The sequence below is a fragment of the Onychostoma macrolepis genome, chromosome 14 (assembly GCF_012432095.1).
Source record: "Onychostoma macrolepis isolate SWU-2019 chromosome 14, ASM1243209v1, whole genome shotgun sequence".
NCBI classification, from domain to species: Eukaryota; Metazoa; Chordata; class Actinopteri; order Cypriniformes; family Cyprinidae; genus Onychostoma; species Onychostoma macrolepis.
In genome coordinates, this window is record NC_081168.1 from 24533568 (window position 1) to 24561173 (window position 27606).

General features: G+C 36.0%; 1 protein-coding gene across 1 annotated transcript in view; it reads right to left on the reverse strand.

Annotated features, from left to right (window-relative positions):
• Window positions 1-27606, reverse strand: part of ndst1a (N-deacetylase/N-sulfotransferase (heparan glucosaminyl) 1a) — a 43705-nt gene that overhangs the window by 9789 nt on the left and 6310 nt on the right. The window contains 9 exon segments of the mRNA XM_058797886.1: window positions 363-491; window positions 2084-2174; window positions 2176-2267; window positions 2359-2513; window positions 6005-6092; window positions 8755-9090; window positions 10549-10677; window positions 13639-14071; window positions 14224-14459. Coding sequence (XP_058653869.1) covers window positions 363-491; window positions 2084-2174; window positions 2176-2267; window positions 2359-2513; window positions 6005-6092; window positions 8755-9090; window positions 10549-10677; window positions 13639-14071; window positions 14224-14342 — 1572 coding nt within the window. The 5' untranslated portion in view covers window positions 14343-14459.

The following is a 27606-nucleotide window of genomic DNA, read 5'->3' on the forward strand; positions in this document are numbered from 1 at the left end:
AAAAGAATAATAAGGATTGTGTCTCATACCTGGCGGAAGTGTGAAAGGTTCTGTTTCCTTAAACTAGTTTCATGCATTTCTTTTTCAACACATTTACAGGTAAATCCTAGTATTTTAAATTTGTGATTAATCATGATTAATCACAGTCCTTAATATTTATATATTTGATTTATATACTGTATATCATATTGATTGATATACAGCATATAAATCAAATATATAAATATTAAGGTGTTTACAGAACATCATCAAAAGGCTGAAAATTATTAACCTATTTTTATAGCTATATCTCCCAGTCCTGCTGACAGTACGATCATAAGCACAGCGTAAGTTGATGTATAGAGTATGTAAGAGGGACTGACTGGATTGAGCAGGACAGTGAGGAACAGCTCCCCTCCGTCAATGATCCGCTCCAGCTCCTGCGGCCCGCCGGGGTACTCCTTATGAAAAATGGTGTGTGTGAACAGACCGCACGTCTGCCTGGGCAAAACCTGAGCAAAACACACACACACACACACACACACACACACACACACAATCAGTTCTCCCTTACACACACACACACTCTTCTCATGGGCTCCAGGACAGTGCCGGTCTCTCTGGAAATAAATAGATGTGAGCTAATGTAATATTCATAACATCTCACACTGAACTCAGGAGCTCAAACTCGTTAGAGAATCGATGAAAGAGAGCGAGCGGAATATTAATCTACTCCTGAAATAAAGGACAAATCAAAGAGGAACGAGACGGAGGGACAGTTTTCACTCTTAATTCAGGGGTTGTATTGTTAATTGTTGGTGTGTACATGAGATGAACAGCTTTGACTCTTACGGGCCGAGTGTCTGTTCTTATAGTGTCTCAAAAGCTGCCTTTTCACGGTCTCTGACAAACAGTGTACTGAGTGCTGATTTTATAGCTGCCTTTTCACAAATGAGAGGGAATAGACTGAAAGTCATTGATTTCCATTGGAGAGTTGCAAGGGAGCTGTGCATCTGCGGATCTGATTTGAACTCTGAATACATTACAATAATTAATGCATTAAAAAATATTTCAGCTGCTGGGGTTAGTCAGATGCAGCCGTCCAATCGGATGTGGTGTATTTATTATTTAAAAAAATATTTCAATCAAAACTATGAGTGTGAGGTGATGATCATATTATTCCAATAAAATGTATTGCTTTAAACAATATTTATGTAGAATAACTTATGAATAGAGTGGAAATCCATTATTTTAATTTTATATTATTCAATAATTATTTAAAAGTAATTACAAAACAATATTTTTATGAAATATTCTGAAATATAAAACAACTATATATTTAATATTATATCATAATTACTTTATAAAGTAATTTTGAAATAATATCAAATATATAATTTTCATAGTTTATGATTGTCAATTTCATAATATATATTATTTCGTAATTATGAAATAATTATTAAAAATAAATAATTTAATTACATTATTTTATGATTACAAAATTATTATTATTACAAAAGAACTATGTGCACTGATAAGCACTGGGAAACCCAATATATTTTTTATGTAATATTATTTCATAACTATTTTATAGTTATTATATATTATTCAATTATTTTAATAGTTCATTTTATTTTATAATTATTTTATGGAAATTATGTAATTGTGTAAGTTATTTCATTATATATAAATGTTTATTTCATAATCATTTCAAATTTTGTATAATAATTATAAAATACATGCATTAATGTTTCATAAAATGTTCAATTAAGTAATTATTAACTATAACATAATGATAAAACAATAATAATTATTTTACAAAATAATTATTTACACTGATGAGCACTTGAAAACCCATCATATTTTTCCTTTAAATGTTTTGCAGGTCATTTGTCCTGTGTGGATGAAGGATAAATATTCATTTATTAATCACTCATTCAACTGTGGTGAATAAGCAGAGTATAAATGCTCTTGCTGTTGTGCTTCACGACCGATTTAAGAGATCAGACTGTCATTAGGGAACAAAATGCAATTGTGAGTCCGTGAAAAAACAGCTTATGTTACGGTATCATTTTAAAAGCTATTCAACCAAACACAAACTCACTTTGATGCCGCGGTGGATGAATCCGCGTCTGAATCGAGCGGGTTTGAGGTGTGGATACTCCTCAGTGCTGGTCACTCTGATGTCCCACACGCTTCCAGGCCTCGTACAGCTGGATGTGGACGGGATACACGCCGGAGTGATGAGGAGCCACCGCATAACCCAGGCGAGTCGGGATTGAGTGATCCTACAGGACAAACACAGATGAAACATCACTCCAGACCTGTGTGAGTGCATGTGTGTGTGTGTGTGTGTGTGTGTGTGTGTGTGTGTCTGACCTCAGCGAAGCGTCGGTTCAGCATCATCTGCTCTGCTAACACACTCTGGTTATGGAAGCGGTGCGGCTGCATGTGACTCCACATGTGAGGAAACCACCAAAACTCATCAACATACGACAGCAGCAGATCATCACCCCAATCCTCCTCATCAGTACCTGACACATTTATTCATATATATAACATTTAAAAAAAGGTGTATAATTTTTATACATAGAAATATACAGTGCGCACAAAATTATTAGGCAAATTTTATTTTTTTTCCCAAGCACATTTGACCAATTCCAAACCACATCAATCTTAATAACTAGTTTTGATTTTGTATTTAATCATTTCTAAGTGATATATAATTGTCCATGAAGGCTGGAAGTGAAAAACAACTTATATTCAGGTGTGCAGAATTATTAGGCATGTTTTCTTTTACTGATAAAATGAGCCTAAAAAGAGATTTAACTCAGACTAAAAGTCAAAAATTATTAAGTGCCCATGAGAAGAATGCAATAGTAGAATTTGCAAAGTTAAGGCATGACCATTGGGCAGTGAAATGCTCATTGGGTCAGCACGGTCAGAAAAACAGGTGGAGAAGAAAAGAGACATGTTAACTGCAAAAGAATTAAGAATAAGGTGAGAAACCATCAGGAACCATTTAGTCTCCAGAAGTGCAATGTTTCAGGTTCTCAGAGACTTTGCTTGGGTAAAAAATCCTAAAAAATAACATTCAAGCATAACATGGTGAAATGTTGTGAAATACATGAAGACTGATTTTTATAGGCTTTATAGACAGATCAGTTTTAGAGTGACTTTTGAAGGACCAGCATCACATCCTCTTTTACCACTGTTTGAAGAATTTATCTTCTAGAATCTGACAGTGAGTTTTGGGAGTTCATTTTCAACCATCTCTGCAAGACTGCCTTTTCAGGATAGGAGACTAAACATTAACTCCCAAAACTCACTGTCAGATTCTAGAAGATAAATTCTTCAAACAGTGGTAAAAGAGGATGTGATGCTGGTCCTTCAAAAGTCACTATGTGTATATACTTTATACATATTTACATTTAGTCATTTAGCAGACGCTTTTATCCAAAGCGACTTACAAATGAGGACAATGGAAGCAATCAAAATCAACAAAAGAGCAATAATATGCAAGTATGACAAGTCTCAGTTAGCCCAACACAGTACACTTTGCAAGGTTTTTTTTTAAATTATATAATAAATAAAAAGAAAACAGATAGAATAGAAAAAGAATAGAGCAAGCTAGTGTTAGAGGCCTTTTTTTCCTTTTTGCTTTTTGTTAATTGTATAATAAAATAAAAATACATAGAATACAAAAAGAACATACTTTTTTGCCCCACTGTATGTATGTATGTATATATATATACAGTGAGGAAAATAAGTATTTGAACACCCTGCTATTTTGCAAGTTCTCCCACTTAGAAATCATGGAGGGGTCTGAAATTGTCATCGTAGGTGCATGTCCACTGTGAGAGACAATCTAAAAAAAAAAAATCCAGAAATCACAATGTATGATTTTTTAACTATTTATTTGTATGATACAGCTGCAAAAAAGTATTTGAACACCTGTCTATCAGCTAGAATTCTGACCCTCAAAGACCTGTTAGTCTGCCTTTAAAATGTCCACCTCCACTCCATTTATTATCCTAAATTAGATGCACCTGTTTGAGGTCGTTAGCTGCATAAAGACACCTGTCCACCCCATACAATCAGTAAGAATCCAACTACTAACATGGCCAAGACCAAAGAGCTGTCCAAAGACACTAGAGACAAAATTGTACACCTCCACAAGGCTGGAAAGGGCTACGGGGAAACTGCCAAGAAGCTTGGTGAAAAAGGTCCACTGTTGGAGCAATCATTAGAAAATGGAAGAAGCTAAACATGACTGTCAATCTCCCTCGGACTGGGGCTCCATGCAAGATCTCACCTCGTGGGGTCTCAATGATCCTAAGAAAGGTGAGAAATCAGCCCAGAACTACACGGGAGGAGCTGGTCAATGACCTGAAAAGAGCTGGGACCACCGTTTCCAAGGTTACTGTTGGTAATACACTAAGGCGTCATGGTTTGAAATCATGCATGGCACGGAAGGTTCCCCTGCTTAAACCAGCACATGTCCAGGCCCGACTTAAGTTTGCCAATGACCATTTGGATGATCCAGAGGAGTCATGGGAGAAAGTCATGTGGTCAGATGAGACCAAAATATAACTTTTGGTCATAATTCCACTAAACGTGTTTGGAGGAAGAAGAATGATGAGTACCATCCCAAGAACACCATCCCTACTGTGAAGCATGGGGTGGTAGCATCATGCTTTGGGGTGTTTTTCTGCACATGGGACAGGGCGACTGCACTGTATTAAGGAGAGGATGACCGGGGCCATGTATTGCGAGATTTTGGGGAACAACCTCCTTCCCTCAGTTAGAGCATTGAAGATGGGTCGAGGCTGGGTCTTCCAACATGACAATGACCCGAAGCACACAGCCAGGATAACCAAGGAGTGGCTCTGTAAGAAGCATATCAAGGTTCTGGCGTGGCCTAGCCAGTCTCAGACCTAAACCCAATAGAGAATCTTTGTAGGGAGCTCAAAGCCAGAAACCTGACTGATCTGTGTGGAGGTGGGCCAAAATCCCTCCTGCAGTGTGTGCAAACCTGGTGAAAAACTACAGGAAACGTTTGACCTCTGTAATTGCAAACAAAGGCTACTGTACCAAATATTAACATTGATTTTCTCAGGTGTTCAAATACTTATTTGCAGCTGTATCATACAAATAAATAGTTAAAAAATCATACATTGTGATTTCTGGATTTTTTTTTTAGATTATGTCTCTCACAGTGGACATGCACCTACGATGACAATTTCAGACCCCTCCATGATTTCTAAGTGGGAGAACTTGCAAAATAGCAGGGTGTTCAAATACTTATTTTCCTCACTGTATATATATACATATATACACACACACATACATACATACATACACACACACAGTGGTGGCCAAAATTATTAGACTACTATTTTCACCAGCTAAAAAAATTATTTTAAGTCAGTTATTTTTATCTTTTGCTGTAGTGTGTCAGTGGGACATATCAGTTTACTCTTCCAAACATTCATTTTGCCATTAATTGTAATGATCCAGTGAGATTTTTGTTTGCACAAGGAGGCTGACAACAGAGATCTGATCTGATCATCATCCAGTCTGTCTGGAATGACATAAAGAAACAGAACAAACTGAGACAGACTAAATCCAGAACTGTGCCAACGTCTCCAAGATGCTTCAAGAGACCTACCTGCAAAGCTGCCTGAAAAACAATGTGCAAGTGCACCTAGAGCAAAAGCTGCTTTAAAACGCAAAAGATGGACACACCAAATGCTGATTTAATTTAGTTAAAAGATGTTAATTGAAAAAAAAAAAAAAAATCTATTTATGGCATTATATGGCATATATTATACTATATTATATTATATATATACACACATATACATACACACATTAGGGAATGTTTTAGTATTAATTTTGTAATTAATTATGGATTTACATATTGATATATAAATATTTAATTCAAATAAAATGGGTGGATATACTTAAAAATTACATAAATTCAAGACTCCTCAAAAGCTGATGTTGTGTGGTTTTCACTCACCTGCATGGAAGAACTTCCCCGAGAAGCCCAGGTTAAAGGTGAAATCTGGAATCGACCTGCGCAGCTCATTCTGAGTTTCAACCAACGCCTGAGAAGATACACACACATTATTCATGATATTCACACATCTAAACATAATTCATGAACACATGAAATGGTGATTTCCATATGAAGACATCTGAAAGCGTCTGTGAAGGAAAGTTTGTTAGAGTTCTCTCACTTCTGAAGATAAACTACAGCAAACACACACACACACACACACACACACTCACAGTAGAATCCATCATTTCATCATCTGACATCTCATCTCTGTCTGAAGTCTTTATTTTTTCCTGTGGTTTGTGTTCATCATCAGATGCTTGTTTACATGATTCTGTGTATTTGCTCTGAGCTTCATCATACTCGTCTACACACATCAAACACACACTCACAACTACAAACAGCATGTTTATGTGGCAAGTGAATAAAACGATTTCATTAAACTCTTCTTTCCTAAAGCTTGTTTCACTATATTATTGAGGACATTGCATAAACTTCCACTGATTTTAAATCAAGTTAAAAACATGTCTGGCCGATTTATAAGCCTTTTTAACTAGTGAGAACCACAAAAATGTCCTCACTAGTGGGTTGCCATATTATTTCACAATATAAGTGAGGACATTTGGCCACCACAAGACACAAGTATAGTTAAACAAGTACACACACACACACACACACGTCACTGAGCTTCAGATGGAGTTTTACAGCAGTATCTGCTTCCATCTGAACTAGGGCTGCACGATATTGGAAAAAACTCACATTGCGATATTTTGTATTTCTGCGATATATATTGCGATATGAAAAAAAAAAAAAAAACTCCAGATGACTTGAAAAGCTCTATTTGGAAAAAAAATATTGTAGATGAGTAAATCAGCATAGAAAAATGAACAAATTACAAACATAGATAAATATAATAGAACAAAGATATAAAATAAATAAACAGTGCTTTATATTTTTTCCAGTAAGTCTAACAGTATTCAGGTATACTGGTTGAATAATCAAATGTAAAATAACACTGTATAAATTAAATCTAATAAATCTGTTAAAGCTACAAAAGTGATTTTTCTCTGTGTTTTGCTGTTTGATTAACATTCATGACACTGAAAGCCTTAGGAACATTAAACTGCTGTGAGCCTATACTATCCATTTTCTTTATCAATTTTTTACCTTCACCTAAGCCATAAGCAACTGTGTTTACAAGGATACTTGCAGAGACATGCATTTTGACAGTTTCGCGTATGTGTCATTTCAGGCACAAATAGACACGGAACTGAATGGAATTCAGTGTTCACATATATCTGAGTGACTCTCACCGTGTCTACAAAGGGCGCTGGCAAAATACAATAGAACCCATTATAATCAGTGATGCCGTCTACACTGGATGTGGCGCGACACGGCAAATCCTTGCGAGTAAATCCCTCATTCTTTTTATGACGTACTGACACAAAGTTCAAAGGATTTGCAACGGTCGCTTTTTCGCGTCCAGTGAAGACAGTGCGGCGCGGGGTGGCGTGATGCGATAGCTGTCGCGAAAACGATCAGTATAAATATAACGGTCAGTATACTAAAAATCGCACATCCTGCGATGTGACTATCGCGGATGTGCATATCGCGATATCGATGCTGAAACGATATATCGTGCAGCCCTAATCTGAACAGACACAAATGAAAAATTGTGCATGAGAGATTAAAGGGAAAGTTCAGAAAAACATTTAAAAGTTGTGCCTCATTCTCACATACAGTCGTGGAATGACTTCAGAAGACACGGAATATAACAGCAGTGATCATAGATACGCTGAATGGACTACTTTTACAGACTTTAATGATGATTTTATGTTGATCTTTTGTTCAGAATCTCATAAAATCTGTCACATACATGTCCAGGTCACATTTCACCGGAAAAGTAAATACATTTAAAGGTGGGAAAAATAAGAATTATGTTTAGAATAAAGAGAATGATGCATTTTTAAGAATTGTTCTTGCATTGTGGCATTATTTTCATGGTAGTTCCATCACTAATACGCATCAGTGTGGCACAAAAACATAAATTAAAATTAAATTAAAAAATAATGTTTTATTGATTATTTAATCACTTATATTATTTAATATTTTAATGTAAAATACATTAATAAAATTCTAATTCAAATTAAAATACTTAATTAAAATTGTTAAATATTTTATTTGTTAACCTGCATGCCATGTGACTATTAACCGATATCAGAGAATTGTGAACATGCAAATGTATTGTTAAATTATTTTGAAATATTAACTTAAGATCTCAGGGATTTCAAGAAATTATCATCATTCAAAGGGTTTCAGCTGACAAAAAGTTTGGGACAGTAAACTTTAAACAGTGAAAAAGATGATGTAATGATTTTCAGTGATGATTCTCATTAGACTCCAATTACTGTAATAATGAGTATAAAATAGCTGGGCGCATCACAGTAATGACAATGAGTTTGTCATCAAAATGGCCCTAAAAACAAGCTTAATTATCTTTATACATCATATAATTTCTTATTTTTTCCCATTTGATGTGAAATATAAACTAGATGCGTTTTCATGAGACTTTCCCACATATATTTTCACATATATTTAATGTGATTTCTCAATCACATTAGCTCATTTCCCATAGTTCCTTTACTTTCCACAGTTTCTTTAAATAACAGTGGCAAAAATCCCAAAACAATCAATGTATCTCTTTAACACACCTTCACATCTGCCACCTTCATCCTGGTCCCTTCCTTTCCCACAAATATGTCATCGATGTCCACTAGTATGAAGCGCTCGAGGGACAGAGACAGTCTCTTAGCGGTGAGGAAGGACAGCGCGTCCACAAACACCAGCTTGTGAAGCCAGAAGGAGAGGTTGTGTCCGAACAAAACCCTCTGGATCCCGTCATGAAGCCCGAGATCCTGAACCACGGACGTGTGCATGAGTCCAGTGCTCTCGGCTGAACGGGTTTTAGCCAGCAGAACCGGCTCGTAGGTGGAGTGATTGGACTGGAAGACGGTCCAGTCGTCCCCGGGGAGAGGACCGCTAAACACCTGAGACATACAGAGAAACGCTTTATTTGGGAGTCAAGTTTCCACAGAAGCCATGAACCACAATATAAAAAAAAAAAATAAAATAAAATAAAAATCAAGGTGTGAAAAAAAAAAAAAGTAGTGTGTAGATAGTAGATTTTTTCTCTCTCTGATTTTTTTCCCCTCCAAAATAAATTTTTCTTCGCTCTCTAAATTGTTTTATTTCTATCAAAAAACGATAGAAAGAAAAAGAGAGAAAAAAGGTTTTTGAATAGAAAAAAAAAAAAGTTCAGAAGAGAGAAAAACATTTTTGAACAGAGGAAAAAGGTTCGAAAAGAGAAAAATGTTTTTGAAGACAAAAAAAAAAAGCTTTGAAAAGGTAATGTTTTGAAAAGACAAGTTTTAGAAGAGAGGAAAAGGTTTTTGAAAAGAATTTTTTTGAAAAGGGAACTTTTGATGAAACAAATTGAAGAGAGAAAAAGTTTTTGAAAAAAAGTGAAGTGACGTGTGGCCAAGTATGGTGACCCATACTCGGAATTTGTGCTCTGCATGTAACCCATCCAAGTGCACACACAGTAGTGAAGAAACACACACACCGTGAGCACACATCCAGAGCAATTTTTGAGAAAGTTTTTGCAGAAAGTTTCTGCAAAAAGAAAAAAAAAAGTTTCTGAAAATAAAACGGTTTTTGGAGAGGAAAAAAATTCTGTGAGAAAGAGAACAAATTATAGGACTTGGGCTCATGAAGTCTTTGGAAAGTTTGACCGGATGATAGGGGTGTGCGATATTGACAAAAAACAATATCTCGATATTTTCTGGGATTTTATCGATAATGATAATCAGACGATATTTTGCTGATGTGTTATTGTGCTGATATCTTAAAGGGGTGGTTTACTGGTTTTTTTCTAGGCTTGATTGTGTTTATGGGGTGCAGTCTAACATGTGTTCATGCTTCGTTTTTTTAAAAACGCATTATTTTTCATATAATTTACCTTTATTCCACACCGCTCTGTCCCTTCTCTGACAAACGCCTCAATTATTTCCTGTTTTTATGAAGCCCCTCCTTCAGAAATATGTGATGGGCTCTGATTGGTTAGCTGGCTCAGTGTGTTGTGATTCACTAAACCGCCGAGCGTGCGTCTAAATGTCCCACCCCTCAGCTCAGCGGCCTGTTGTATTGTAAACAATGACGTCGTCCATATTGCTTATCAATTTGAGCCCGATTGAGGCGCATTGAGGATATTAGCGAAGAGGATCGCGCAGAACCTAAATGTATTTTAATAGACTGAATCATGCAGTGAAAGAACCCACTCTAAATGCGTACGTGCACTAATCTAGCACTCCGAGGGTGTTTTGAATGTTTTTTGCAAAATACTCGATAATGTCAAATCGCACATCGTTAAAACAACAATTACGATATTATCGCAGACGATATATATCGCACACCCCTACCAGATGAGAATTGAAGCATGAGCTGACCTGTCGCGCTCGTGTGACGTGCAGCAGAGGGGATTTGGGGTTGATGGTACAGTCCTTCAGGCCCAGGTTGGAGTGCAGGAAAAGTGGGAATCCTTTCAGCTGTGCACTCAGCAGACTGTTCTCATTGGCCTGATGGGACAGACAGGAAGTGACATCACACAATCTGACATGCAAGCTGAACTCCAGCCAGAGTCTGATGCAGGATATTCATACTCGATATCTCAGACTACTTACCATAAAGCTGCACAGCAAGATGCTGTATTTATTCGATCAAAAATACAGAAAAAAACAGTAATATTGTGAAATCTTATTGCAATCTCTAATATTGGTTTCCTATTTTAATATATAATTTATTTCTGTGATGCAGCGCTAAAATTTCAGCATCATTACTCTAGTCTTCAGTGTCACATGATCCTTCAGAAATCATTCTAATATACTGATTTATTATGAGTGTTGAAACTGTTGTGCTGCTTAATATTGTTTTTTGGAACCTGTGATACTTTTTTCTTTGATTCTTTGATGAATACAAAGTTAAAAAGAACAGCATTTGTTCAAAATAGAAATCTTTTCTAACAATATTCTTTATTATGACTTTATAAGTCTTTATTATGACATTTATTCATTTAACACATCCCTCCTGAATAAAAGTATTAATTTCTTAAAAAAAAAAAAAAAAAAATGACTGACCCCAAACTTTTAAATAGCATTGTATATTGTAAAACAATTTCTTTTTTAAATAAATGCTGTTCTTAACTTTTTATTAAATCAAAGAATCCTAAAAAAATAAAAAATAAATCACAGGTCCCCCCCCCCCCAAAAAAAATGAAGCAGCACAACGGTTTTCAACACTGATTATAACTCAGCATATTAGAATGATTTCTGAATATATATATATATATTGTGCTGTCAATCGATTAAAAAATTATATCACGTTAATCACAGTCATGGACTGTGATTAATCATGATTAATCACAAATTTAAAATACTAGGATTTACCTGTAAATGTGTTGAAAAAGAAATGCATGAAACTAGTTTAAGGAAACAGAACCTTTCACACTTCCGCCAGGTATGAGACACAATCCTTATTATTCTTTTATCATTATTCTTTTGTTTTTATTCAGCCATTATCAGCCTTTATACTGGCAATAAAACGTTTACCAAGCCACATCGCTTCAATCCCAGTATACATTTACCCAACTATTATCAAAAGTATTTCTAAATAAATACAAAAAAAAAAAAAAAAACATTTATGACCCATTATGACAAAATGCATTATGAAGAAGAATTGGACCTGTTCTGCAGCTGCATTAGAGCTAACATTAGCATCATGCTACATAAGACAATTTATGAGATTAATAGTACACTTTTACTCAGAACTCACTTCAAACCACCATCGAGTGTTTGTAATAACTTCCTTTTACGATCACGTGTGGAATTTGGTCGTTTACTGTTGTTAAAATATGCTATTTATAGCCTTTTATATCGCTGCACAAATTAGCATTTCAGGTGTACACATTCAATCTTAAGAAAATCACATACAAACCATATCTATCGTAATCGTGTGTTTATTATCTTATATAATCTATAGTGGCTGTTGTCATGTTTATTTCTGCTGCTCTGCTGAAACTGCGTTAACGTGCTAATTTTGACAGCACTTATATATATATATAAAAATATTTAACGCCGTTAACGCAGGGGCGGTGCTAGTGTTGGCCACCCTCTCACAACTGCTGCCTCTGTCTCTTTATTCTTGCTAAGAAGTGCATTTATTTAGTCTCAGAACATCTTTACGAACACATCAAACAGGAGACGTTTCAGACGCGCACTCCACGTCACCTCAGCGCCAGGCACGAGTCAAACAAGCGCAGAAAACGGTACTGTACTCGGTGTTCGCTCTTCAATTGCATGCACAAAGGCATTCCATATCAAAGTGTGAAAGAATGCAATGTCGTGGTCAGTTAAGTCATGAAGGCGATTAAAGCTGCCTTAAAACGGTGCATGCATGTATTATGTGTTATATATATATAAGTCACATTTAAGAACATGTCTCTGAAAGAGTTTTCAAAACTGTCCTGGAGCAGCCCAGCACTGTCTCCTCATCTAACACACTCGATTGAACTCGTCAGATCATTAATAGAGACTTTAAGGCCTGAAGTGGGTCAGAAAAGGGATAGGGAAAGAGAGTTGAGAGAAAATACGATGCGTGAGATCCGTGTCATGTTCAGCAGTGGCAGCTCTTAAAGAAAAAGCACCAAAATAACCTATAAACCCAGCTGCTGTGATATCTGTTCATCAAAGATCAAAAAAAAAAAAAAAAAAAGAGGAAATCAATAACTTATATAGCTTTAAGGATTCATCAATTTCTGTATATTTCCTACTTGCTGAAGGGCACAGGTAGCTAAATATGACATTGGTTATAATGGGTTTATGTGAAGATTGTTTAAAGTTCACTTAAATTAGAAGTTATTTTATTAAAGTCTAATAAATATTAAAATTGATAGCTCTCAATTATACTGTAATGTTGAATGGCTATGTAACGTATATATATATATATATATATATATATATATACACACACACACACATATATGTATATACAACACTTTTGTTTTTGCCCTAATTTTTCATGAGCTGAACTCAAACATCTAAGACTTTTTCTATGTACACAAAAGGCCTATTTCTCTCAAATATTGTTCACAAATCTGTCTAAATCTGTGTTAGTGAGCACTTCTCGTTTGCCGAGGTAATCCATCCACCTCACAGGTGTGGCATATCAAGATGCTGATTAGACAGCATGATTATTGCACAGGTGTGTCTTAGGCTGGCCACAATAAAAGGCCACTCAAAAATGTGCAGATGCGAAAGATTCATCCAAACATGAATTGAGGATAGTAAGAATGTGAGGGCTGTAGATACGCCTAGTCTGCTGCCTGTGATATCAACATAATCTCTAGCTCAAGATAGTCAAGAAGCTTTGAGACTACTGGATCACTTTCTCCAGGTATTACAAACCTCACTGCTTACGGTAGTGTACTTTTCCCAGCAGGAAGCTGGTAATTCAGACTGAAGGAGTGATATAGAGTTGCTCACCTTAAAGAAACCGATCATTCCCACTCCAAACTCGATACAGTATCTGTCCAGTAACTCCCTGTTCCAGGCGTCCATGTTCACATACTTCAGGATGTTTTCATAAACAATAAGCACAAAGCGGCCCCGCTGTCCGTCCATTAATGTGGGCATGTCTCCTTTTCCGGGAGAGATTTCTGTCTGGTAGCGGAACCTCGCCGACTCCAGGATGGCCACGATCTCCTGTCCAAGCTGCGAATATGGACTCTCCACGAACACCAGCACGACCGGATCCGTCCGAGAGCCATCGGACGGCAGTGCCCCGCCCGCTCCAGACAGGAAGGGGAGGGGCCGAGACGGGGTCATGTAGTCGGGGTCATCGGCCACGTGTCCTGCTGCGAGGGACGGTTCCAGCTCTCGTTTGACGACGAACAGGAAGTAGGAAGAGAGGAAGACGCTGAGGACGCACAGGAGGAAGAGAAAGATGAAGCTGGTCTGTAGCGGCACCTGGCGAACGAGACGGCGCAGGCGGAGCACGCCGAGCATCACACAAACAAATACAAACAAACAGCTGAAGGAAGGAAAACCGATGTATAAAGTTCAATCTACATGATTGGGATGTAAAACGAGTGCAACAGAAATGTGTCTGTGCTTCTATGTGACCATCGCTGAGCTGAAGAGTGGGGGCGGGGCTCAGAATTTGAGTGGATGTCTCGCCTGTCAGTCATCAAACCAGCTCTGCCCTCTTGTCCACTTTTGATTGGTCACGAACTGCTGCGGGAGGCCGGCTCTGCTGTGATTGACAGATGAACATCGCTACAATATCCCAGTGGACACCAGCACACCTGAAAGACATGAATAAGAAAGTTAGAAAAAAATGTTTACAAGGAAGAATCAAAACTGAGATAATAATAACAATAAATTTGTTTTTACAGTGAATATTACAATAGTATTTTTTATTTTGTTTAATTTTATTTAATAATAATGAAAATAATAGTATTTTTAGAATATTTTTTTATTTTACAGCTAAATATTTATTATTATTGTTGTTGAATACTTGTTTTTAAAGTGAATATTACAATAGTAATATTTCTTATTTAGTTTAGTACATTATAATAACAACAACTCAAATAATATTTAATTAATAATAATATAATTTCATGTATTTATAAATAATATTTAAAAACAACAACAATATTAATGTTTTGAATCTTTTTTGATAATAATAATAATAATGTTTTAAATCATTTTAAAACACAATTTGAATTGCAATCAGATTTTCCCCCAAAATCATGCAGGCGTAAATGGGAAAAAGCATAAAAGTCTTTTCAATATATATTTATTTATTACACTTTTCCCTGGAATACTTAATTGTAATTGGTCAATTGCAGCATTCTGTGGTCAGATTTATGTCTATAAATAACACCAAACTGAATAATTTATCAATATTATAGTATGACAAATATTAATGACACACTTTGGTTTTATAATGACAAACTGATTATCAATAAACCAAACAGTCAGACCGAGAAAAAAAAAAAAAAAATCTGAATAAACCGATTTTTTTTTCCGTGTCGTCACATTTTTCTTGCAAGACAACAAATCAAAGGTATGTGTGTGTAGTTGAGAGAGAAACACACACACACACACACACACCCACACAGAGCAGTCTTTGTGTTTATGTGATGAAGACACAGCGCTCAGGGCATGAAGATGAATATCAAAGTCAGATTAGAGCCGCGGTGCGTTCAGACACACACAGCAGGAGAGCAGCGGCTCTGGACGCTGGCGGGTCGCTGTGGGCCGATGGGTTTGTTCTCAGAGGGTTTCAGGAACTATTTGGGCTGAATTTGCATAGATTTCACAGCGTCTTTGGATGAGACGTGCTGCAACAGAGCCGTGAAATTGTGTCCTGATTCTCTGCCGGTGTAAAAATACACATCAGATTCATCCATAAATTCATAGAGAAGGTAAAACTGCAGACAGACGATGAAAACAAATGCTGTGGTCACATTTTCAGTGGTCAAAAACTAAACCTGGGTCACAATGCACTAGCAGTCTCCAAAATGTGATATGTAAAATAATTAGTTATTCAGTAAATATATTGTAAAATAAAAAAGCATTTATAAAAAACATCATTATTATTATTATTAAATAAAATATTAAAAATAAAGTTTGTAATATTTGACTGTAAAAATATTAAGAAAAATGAATATTTTTCTTAAAAAATACATATAAAAATAAATATAACCACTGTAATTTCACTGTTAAAACTACTATTTAAGAAAAATCATTATCAAAACATCATAATCATTACTATTGTTACTATTAAATACAATTTATAAAAGAAATTGTAATATTTCACTGTAAAAATATATTTTAGGAAAAATCATAACATTATTATTATTACTATTATTATTATTATTATTATTATTAAATACAATATTAAATATTGTAATATTGCTATATATTTTGTCATATTTCACTGTTAAAGAATTTAAGAAAAATAACATTATCATTAAATAAAATATTAAAAGAAATTACTATTGTAATATTTCACTGTTAAAAATAGATTTTTAAAATTATAACATTATCATTATTATCATTAAATAAAATATTTAAAAATAAGGATTACTCTTGTAATATTTGACGATACAAAAGTAGTATTTAAAAACAACATTATTATCATTATTATCATGAGAATTAACATTTTGGATTTTATCGTTATTTATGTTTTTCTTCAGAAAAAAAAGAAAATAAAACTAACCAGGGAAGCTTCAGAAATTTGGTTGAATTTACATAGAATGACCTATCTATTAATTTTAGTTAATCATTAGTTAATTAAAATGAGAAATGTTGCTCTAGAAACTAGTTAAAATTAAGTAAGTTTAGTAAGTTTAAGTTAAGTTTATTTATATATATATTATTTCATTTCAGCTAGCATTAATTTTTTTCTATATATGTATATGTATATATATATATATATATACACACACACACACACACATATACACACACACATACATATATTATCCAGGATTAACTGATTATGAATAGTGTCCATTAGGTTTTGCCTTCTTTTGCGTCAATATATTTTTGGTTTAGCATTGTAACCAATTACAGACATGTTTGTGTGCACAACAATTATATATTTAAAAATTAAATAAGCATTTTAATGTAAATTATATAGTTAAATTATTATTTTTGTCAGCCCTGCTGCACATACAGACAGACAAGAAGAAAAAGAACGAGCACAGAAGTTGTTTGGTGACACTCAGTAGGGGGTTTGTTCTCATTTCGCAGCACTTGCATGTGTCGAAATCACAGAACGTCCCCACTGGGTCTTTGATGCGAGCGTGTGAGTATTTGAGGATAGAAACGGCCCTCGAGAAGCATTGTTAGAGACGCTGGCAGGAGAATGCATTTGATATATGAGTGTGGCAACAAAAGCAGTATTGGGACTCTGGAACGGGTCGGCCCATTGTGAAAGGGGCCAGCCGAACCCTCGAGGTCACAGTGAATCCTCTAGAAGCCCTGCGCTGACACCAATAAACCACGCACTGTAGCAACCACTCGCTCTCCATGGAAACAGAGAGAAAGAGTGGAGACTCAATCAGCCTGGAAACCTGAGGAGAAATTCTAGAACTCCTTTCAAAAACTCAGGAAGTCACAATGGAAATACTAATTTTAAGAATTTTAGAATTGCGAATGAACATTCTACTTTAATTTCGAGGTCAGGTTGCATACATCTATTTAAACAATGCAACTTTGTCCTTTGAGACTGATCTTAACTTTAAGTCATAAAACTTCAAATCATTCAAGACCAAAAAGTCAAACTTGATTGTTTTCAACGTTACAATTATTTTTCTGTTGAAAGAAATACATAAATGAAGAAGAAATCCAAAATATTAAATATCATTGATGCATATTTACGGACAATATTTTGTTGAGGGGATAAAAATGACAATTTTCACCTGAGATTTGGAACCAAATTACAGGATGGAGAAAATATCAAATATATAAAAAAATTAAATTAGGGGAAACACTGGACTTTTATCTTCGCAACCCTTGATGAATTTTGACGAATCAAAAATCTTCTGATAACTTTGTCATGAGTGTCTGGGAACGATTTGTTTCTTATTATTTTCATTCAATGTCGACAATGTCCTAAAATCCCTGAAAAGAAGTCAAAAATTCTAAATTCTAGATCTCTTGAGAACTATAATTCACTCAGCAGATTCTAAAACTTGATCCACACAAGCCAATTTCATTAACGTGTGTTTTCAATTCCTTTTACCCTGCAACATCTCAATTCTTCTCTCTCTTCCCATTAAATATGAAATAAATGAATCTCTTCTTCTGCAAACACCCCAACATTTCTGTGGCCCATATTCTGCCTCATAACCTCATTCTGCCTGTGACTGATTCAGAACATAAAAGACTTTTATGATGAAGTCGGAAGTGGGTAAATGATTGAAGCAGAACCTCAGAGAGCAGCTCAAGAGGACGAGGTCATCAGACATCAGCGGGAAACACAATCATGAGTGACAGATCCATGATGAGAAAATTAACAGTAACACCTCAGGCCATGTACGACACACCTCACACGCTTAACTCAACCCCATCGACCCACAAGAACCAACCAACACAAGCGTGTTTATGTTATTGGATATCCTAGAGGAACAAACCGCATGGATTCCCTTGAGACAGCCAGCAGAGACCTGAAGGGCAGAGCGGCGGCTCATTTATCACTTTTGGCAGCTCTGGGGTTTGTGGGTTTGTGCTGAACACAATGACACGCGGGAGAGAGCGGCTCATTCAGCACAGCGTTTAACAGCAATTGCAATCAACACTTTAATTGCAATCAAAACTGTCAATAATCACTTCACTTGCTCTGTGCAGGTGTGACGCCGCTGGCTATGATCCTAGAATTTGATTCTATACGGAGTTCTCGCTTTGGCCATGCCGCTAGCAGATCAAAACATGATCTTATGGTGGAAAGAACGTGAGTTTATCTGAAAAAGAATGTGAAACTATCAAAATGTGACAGTCTTTATAACAGATACAGAGTTTGTATATACACAATTCAGAACTGAATTGGCTACAAGACACAGGAAGTTGAATCAGAATGACAGGAAAAATAATTTAATGAACTTCAAATTTAAAGGCACCTATTATGCAAAATCCACTTTTACATGGTGTTTGGACATAACCGTGTGTTGGCAGTGTGTGAACACAACCACCCTACAATAATAAAAATCAACCCACTCCTCATTTTTTAAACCAAGTCAGTCCCACTAGGCCTGCCGTTTTGACTCTCACTGCAGTGTGACGTCACATTTCGGAGGGCTGGGCCATGGGAGTTGATTGACAGCCCTGCGTTGCTATAGTTATATAAAGGTATAAAGGTAATGCGCCTCAAAATCTACCTAAATACGTGTATCACTCATCACCAGGGCAAACAGCGAATATATTTGTTCTATTTAATGCATTTGAGACGTTGTGTTTTCCTCAGTGCATAACTGACATGTCACGACTATATTTTTCATCTGTAAATGTTAGAAAGTCATGTAAATATATCCATTTTGCTGTCAGGAGTTGGCGACGCTTACGCGAGTGAATGAACGCTGCTGCGTGCATGCGCACTCCACAGACAGAGTGCAATAATTCTGAGTCAAATATGCATTTTGCTAAAATATTCATTGTTGGACATTAAATGTGCCCTTTATAGAATTTTAAACCTATGTATAGGTAGATTTTTATGATAGCATAGCAGTAGTAACTGTAAAGGTACTATTGTAATGGGTAAATAAAATAAGTTGATGCAGTCCTAATTACTAAGCTCAGATGAGTTAATGTGTGTTTCTTACAGCAGTTAAAATGTAGTTTTAATTTAATGATTTTAACTTTTAGTTTAGTGATTTTAATGCTTTAAAGAGCAATGTTAGATTGTAATGTTCTAATGCTATCTGTTGTAACTATAAAAGGGACAGCTGTCATAAAACCAGAGAGAAAGAATGCATGGCTATAAGAGTGTATGAGAGAGTCCGTAGTAAAATCATTGCATTCATATTGGTCAGCGTTAGAGGAGCTCAGCTTAGCCTGACAGTTTGCCTGCCCTGGACCAGGTTAGTTTTCCAGCATAAGTTGCCACAGTGACTGAGGTTGATCTTTGTTAAATTTGCTTTATGAAACCAAATCATTTGACAGTGAGTCAGACTAACTGAAATAAGCCTGGCCTATTTGGTAAACTTGTTTTATGAAACCGGCCTCGAGGCATTAGAAGTCAGAAGACATAAGTTAATTTATGATTTGCTGTCTGTCTGAACCAAAGAAATAAAAGCAATCATATTTTTTTCCATTGCATCGAATCACATTGTGTTGAATCGAATCGAAATCGGATTGTACTGCATCGTAAAAGGGGTGAATCGTATCGAATCGCATCGCTAGCTGCTTCAATCATATTGTTGGCTATGCATCGAGATGCATATTGCATTGGCCTCAGTTATGGAGATGCACATCCCTAATATATATATATATATATATATATATATATATATATATATATATATATATATATATATATATATATATATATATATATATTTTAGGGTGTTCGCATACATATAATGAAACAAAAAATAAATAAATGCGGTCGTGGCTCAGCCTCAAACTATTAACAAACGTACGTGTTTATTTTAGTAATTCCGTCAGTGAACACGGCAACACGCAGCCTGAAAACACCAGGCCAGGGCTCACCAAGTTCGGTCCTGGAGGGTTGGTGTCCTGCAGAGTTTAGCTCCAACCCTAACCAAACACACCTGAAGCAGCTAATCAAGGTCTTACTAGGTATACTTGAAACTTCCAGGCAGGTGTGTTGAGGCAAGTTGGAGCTAAACTCTGCAGGACACCGGCCCTCCAGGATCAAGTTTGATGACCCCTGCACTAGGCTATCAAAGAAATAAGTACAGTTAAATATGAAAGTAGCCTAAATAAGTAGCCTAAATAATAACAACTTCAATCCCGTGCTGGAAAATCTGCGTTGGCCTGATAACAATTAGAACGTAAACACTAATGCTTAAGCCTACCTTGGCTTTTATATAATGTTAGATTTAAAATTCTTTGACACAAAAACAAACATGTTGATATTGTCCGGTTTAAAGGAGGACCTCATTGGTGTTACTTTGTTTCCAGCCGCAATGAACACGCGTTCAGATGGTGTGCTTGTTGTGCAAACGTGGCCATGTATCTTGCCTTGTCTTTGCTGGCCTCCTCTCGCAAATAGCAAAGAAACGGCGCTTGAGATATTATGAAGTGCTCGCCCATTTAACACTTAACGCGCTGCACCGCAACAGCTAAAGTCTGTCTACACTGGACGCGACAAAGCGACCGTTAAAATCATTTGAACTTTGTGTCATTAATAGAACGAGGCATCAGTTTACAGTCGGGGGTTTGCACCGCACCGCATCCAGTGCAGACAGCATCACTGATTATAATGTATTGTGTTCTATTGACTATTGGATTTTGTCGTGCCGCGCAGCGCCTTTCGAGTCCGGTGTAGACACGGTGTGAAGGAAATGCCATGGCGTTTGAGGTAATTAGTACATTTTGTGAATTAACAGTCTAAATAAACAATTTACAGCCAAGTAGTATATGTTATAAATACCGAATTCTATTGCAACTGTTATTGCACTTGTAAACAAAACTTTGTATTTTATGCTTGTTATAGATTGTGTGACATCACACGGCACGCCTTACCGCAGGTGGCAACGCGGTTGTCATGGCGACCGTCACAGCCCTAGTTTGAAGGGAACTTCCCATCCAATAAATCGCAATAAGCATTGTGCTTTTGTACTTTTAATATGAACCAGTTTCAGCACAAAATAAACATAACTAAACAGGGTAAGTTAATAGAAACTTTACAATCCTTATCCTGTCTCGTGTAATCACTCAATCAGTGTTTAAGCCACGCAAAGACGTCAATATAACAGCTTGTAAACAATCTATCTATCATCTCTAATTATATCTAATCTATCTATCTATCTATCCGTCTTTCGGATGAGACGTTAAACCGAGGTCCTGACTCTCTGTGGTCATTAAAAATCCCATGACACTCATCGTAAAGAGTAGGGGTGTAACCCCAGTGTCCTGGCCAAATTCCCTCCACTGGCCCTTGTCTATCATGGCTTCCCAATAATCCCCATCCACTTGATTGGCTCTATGACATTCTCTCCTCTCCACCTGTAGCTGGTTTGTGGTGAGTGCACTGGCGCCGTTGTCCTGTGGCTGCCGTCGCATCATCCAAGTGGATGCTGCACACTGGTGGTGGTTGAGGAGAGACCCCCCACATGATTGTAAAGCGCTTTGGGTGTATTGCAATACACATTAAAGCGCTATATAAATGCCTCATTCATTCATTCATTCATTCATTCATTCATCTATGTATCTATCTACCATCTCTAACTACATATATCTATCTATCTATTAGGGGTGGGAATCACCAGAGGCCCGACGATACGATATTATCACGATACAATATTATTGCGATTTTAAATATATTGCGATATTCTGCAATTTATTACCTTTTTTCCCAACTTCAAATTATGTCCCCAAAAGAAAACTTTGCCAACATCTGTTTTAACTAAAAAGAAACATTTCTCAGTTTGTTTATCTCACTTCAATTTTATTGCTGCAGTGAAAAATGGGATTGTCAAGCAGACAAACTGACCAACACTTACATGAAAACCTGTCATAAATGTTGCATGCACCTGGCAAACTGAATTATTTGTATTACAGTCAAATCTAGTCCACCTTAATTAAATGTAAACAGGTATGCAATATTACAGGTATTTTGAACAATGAAACTTGTACAAAAAAAGTTGTGCAGACCCTTCAAAAATTGGGGCTTTTGAAAGTAAATTACTGCTAAATTTAAAATAAATAAAACAGTCTTGCATCCGATTTAAATGCAGACGGGGCTTTCCTGAAAAGTTTCCGCGATGCCGTGCCGCCATCTTTATTTTACTAACTTGCTGCATGCTGAAGGTGACCCAGCTGACCTCACCAGAAAAAAACTCAGCACTACCATCTAGTGGACTGTAAAGAAATTTATTTGATTACTCTACCAAATAGTATAATAAAAGATCGATACTTGGCGTCCGTGTATCGATACAGTATTGACGGGAAAAAAATAATCGCAATTCTATGCTGTATCGATTTTTTCCCCCAACCCTACTATCGATCATCTCTAACTACATCTATCTATCTATCTATCTATCTACCATCTCTAACTACATCTATCTATCTACCATCTCTAACTACATCTATCTATCTATCTATCTATCTATCTCCCATCTCTACCTACATCTATCTATCTATCTATCTATCTATCTATCTATCTATCTCCCATCTCTACCTACATCTATCTATCTATATCTAATTAATCTATCTATCTATCTATCTATCATCTCTAACTATATCTAATCAATCTATCTATCTCCCATCTCTACCTACATCTATCTATCTATCTACAGTGTCTATCTTTTTTTCGCATAAATCTTGTTTTTAAAATTTTAAACTTTAAATTTCAATTGTTTTTAAATGACAAACCAGACATAGTTTGTCTTGACAACCTTTGCTTTGAAAGTTTAAAATGATTCTATGACTTTTTTTAAATTTCTTTTAAATTCTGTTAATAGATTTATATTTTTATTAATTTCACTACAAATTAGTCTTCCTCACATTCAAAATTCATATTGGAATTCTGCATCCTTTTTGCTGCCTCAATTAAAATCCAGGAATTCAAGTGAAATGTAAAATGATTTTAAATGGATGGAACGTAATATTCTATCCAGAACTCCACAGCAAACGCCTGTCAATGCCCTAGAACAGAGTCCTGCACGGGTCTTGTTTGATAAACCCGCACCCGCCCCGCACCCGCAGTAGTTAACCGAATACCCGACCCGTTATCCGACAGCAACACTAATTTAATTCCGAACCCGACCCGACCCGTTTGACATAAAAACCGCGACCCGAACCGCACCCGCATTAAATCTACATAAGGCAGACAAAACACCTTTATTTTATTTTTAATGTAACAAGCAATTAACAAGTCATTCTGAGTTAATGCGTTAATATTTTAATAATAAATAATAATAAATTTAATAACATTTAACACACGCAGTCCAACAAGTTAACAGAGAGAGAGAAAGCACCATTCAACGTGTAAACAATATAAAACTATTGCGGACTAAAGCTTTTATTCAAACTGTGAATAGATTAACTACAGAAAAGCGAGCAAAGAGCGCTCCCTTTAATGTAATCACTAGACTTACAGCTGTCAATCAATGTCAATACAGCTGTCGATTGGCTGCAGTGCTCAGTGTTTGCAAATCCCGCTGTAGAAGCCCGGTCTTCAGACAGAGTACGCGAACACAAGCATGGGACAATTTGAAAGGAGCTGCCTATCAGCGCGTACTGGATTAAGTCGAAATAGTCTTGGTTATAATTGTACCCGCAACCCGCCCGTGCCTGTCACCAGTCCGACCCGCACCGCACCCGACACGTCAATATTATTCCACCCGTTACGTCAATTTTTGCGGTTCACCCCTCGGGTACCCACGGGTACCCGCCCGCGTGCAGGACTCTGCCCTAGAATTACAACTAACAAGCACTTCTCACTGGTTAGCATGACGACTTAACACAGGCAAAGGCAAAACACACTCACCTTTAAATCTAATTAAAGTTTTATTTTAAATCTATATTTATTTAAATGCATCAAGCATCTCAACTTGAGGTTTACAGTACAGTACAGTAGCCTTGTAAAACGTTTGAGCTGTTATGAATCAGTGATCTGTGAGACGACCAATGCTGTACTTTCATCAGCAAGACTGATTTCCTGATTAATGCACCAAAAAAATGGAAAGTGAGAAGAAAGAAATTCTCATGAAGCACGCTACAGAGGATTGGATCTCTGAAGCGGGTGAGTTGTTGTCATGTTTGATGTCACAGCGGGTCATGTGGGTCAGATTTTCCACTGACTGTGGTGATAACATGACCTGCTCCGTCAAGAAGCCCAATTATTATTCAGGGAATAGTGAAAGGAAACACACTAATGAGTGCAGGAGCCACAGACTGTACATGGAGTTTGACAGCAGACGGACATCAACACACACACACACACACACACACGCACACAAACCAGCACATTAATCATTTAGCAGCTGTCAGGACACGTCAAATTCACATAAACACACCTACCTCAATCAGATCTACAATGTTATGTGTCTTCAAATCAGTTCTGCAGTTGTGACACAGATGATTTTAAGTTAATGATTGAAGAATACATTTTAATCAATTTATAATCTAAGAATAGATTTGGACTCATTATTTATAGACTTATATGTTAATCAGGCCAATGAATCTGACAATATCCACCTATTTAACATTATCAACATCACATGATAACCAATTAGCACAATTTTCTGATGGCCTTGTCACTAAAATCATAATAATTTTTATTAAATTTTAAATATTTTTTTTTAAATGTACATCTATGGCTGTCAGTCACCACAGAACATGACTAACCGGACAAAAATCGTGTGTATTTTTTTTAGAATCATGAAATGCCTGATTTTTTATTTTGTCATAAAACAAACTTTATTCGCATATATACAGCACACTCATGTAAAGCAATATATTCTATAGATCAAATCTTAACTAGCTCCTTGATTATTTATATGTGCAAAATGAAAAATGTAAATATATCTCTCAGCTCTAATCTGCAAAATTAGACTATAAGGCATAAAAATATTATAGACATTACTATCATGACTTTCTGTAAAGAGTTTTGAAACAATGCGTATTGTGAAAAGTGTAAATAACCTTGATGTTACTCGACTGAATTAACGTGTACATGAACACCAGAATGAACCAACTATCCACTAAGCACTTTTGATTGAGTAACAAAATACAGAATCCACATTTTTACATGTAAACTGCATTAAATTGATCAAAAGTTACAGTAAAGACATTTATAATGCTATAGAAGTTTTCTATTTCTAATAAATGCTTTCTAAAAACCCATATAATGTTATAATTATTAATATTACAGTAATAAGAACTTCTAATAATCAGAAATGTTTCTTGAGCAGCAAATCAATATATAAGAATGATTTCTGAAGGATCATGTGACACTGAAGACTGGAGTAATGATGCTGAAAATTCAGATTTGATCACAGGAATAAATTACATTTTAAAATATATTCACATAGAAAACAGTTAATTTAAAGGGTAATCATATTTTCACAATTTTACTGTTTACTGTATTTTTGATCAAATTATTATAATATAAAGTACTATACTATAAAAGTACAGCCTAGATGAGCAAATAAATGAATAAATAAAAAAAATTCTACAGACCTCAAACTTTTTCGAGGTATTTGTATGCAATAAATAGCAACGCCTGCCCTCATATCGGACTGCTATAGTGCAGTAATGACCTCAGCAGAGACGTGCTGCTTAATATGAGATAATGAGGCCCGCTGAGACGAATGCTACGCTTAATTACACGTGTTGACTGTACGTGATTGATTTCTCCCTCGTTAAGAGCCGAAGTGCTCTGCGTTTCTGCTGTAGAACAGCTTTGTAGCCACAATTTAGTGTTGAAAACTGAATCACTGAGATGGAAAATTACCTAAAAGCGAAAGACTCTTTAATTTCAAATCATTACTGAGCAAATCTTTCCTAAACACAGCAGTGACGCCGAAACAAAACAAACCGCTGTGACTGAGTACATGCTGGTCAAACGAACATGCTGGAGAGGGAGAAGGTGTTGCAATATCGGTCATCCATTATTTAAAGAGATCAATTATACATGAAAGTCTAAAAGAGCAACTACAACCATTCAACCTCTGTCCACTGCAACATTTTCAAGTGTTATGTTTCTCTGCATTCAAAAGTCTCATTATGAACTTAAATGTTTCTCAATAAATGCATCCAAGAGCAAATCATTACTAGCTTTTCCATAAAAAAAAAAAATCACTTGTAATTTGAAAAAAAAAAAAAAAAAAAAAAAAAAATATATATATATATATATATATATATATATATATATATATATATAAAATCAAGAATTAATTAATGATTTATTTTAAAATATTTCAAACACTCATTTAGATTTAGCTAGTTGCCGAGGCTACATTTCATTGTATGCTGAAGTACTAAAATAAGACAAACTAAAACTAATAAATAAAATAAAAATGTTATATACAATTAAAAAAATAATAAAGTAATAAAACTATATTGACATTTAAAAAATTAAAAGAAAAAGAAAAATATAAAAAAAATATATAAAAATCTAAAATTCAAATCTAAATCTAATACAAAAACTGAGACCATCAAGACGATACAGTGAGGAGAAGCTACCGTCCTGACTGCTGAACATACAGCAGATTGAGAGATGTGTGTTACAGGAGCACATGGGTAATGAGATCGCCTCACACACGCTGGCCGCTGATTTGAGCCGTGCCCTGTGACCTCTCACCTAAATATGAGTCCAGACCTGCGTCCGGATTGGCTGAGAGCCGGTAACGGGTCAGATGATGTAACATGATCCCGAAAACGACAGTGTCGTCTGACACCTCTGAGACCGGGACAACCACACATTCACTATCAGTGTCTCATGTGAGAGTGCGCTCACACTACACTTCATGTTCCCTTCTAGCATTCAGTGACTACACACACAAGCAAAGTATCTTGGTCTTCTGCTGAGCACTAAAGTTCATGTTTGGTGACCTTTGACCTGTTGGGTTTGAATTTCATTGCTTATGGCTGTAATGTTGCATACTAGACAACATCAGCGATGCAGCATTACAGTAAGTGGCAATAATGAATAGGGGTGGAACAGATCGCAGTTGATCTGTGATCCGCATGAACCAGGCCCTATAGTTCGACACGCATGTGATTCACAAATTAATTAACCATCATAGAGTT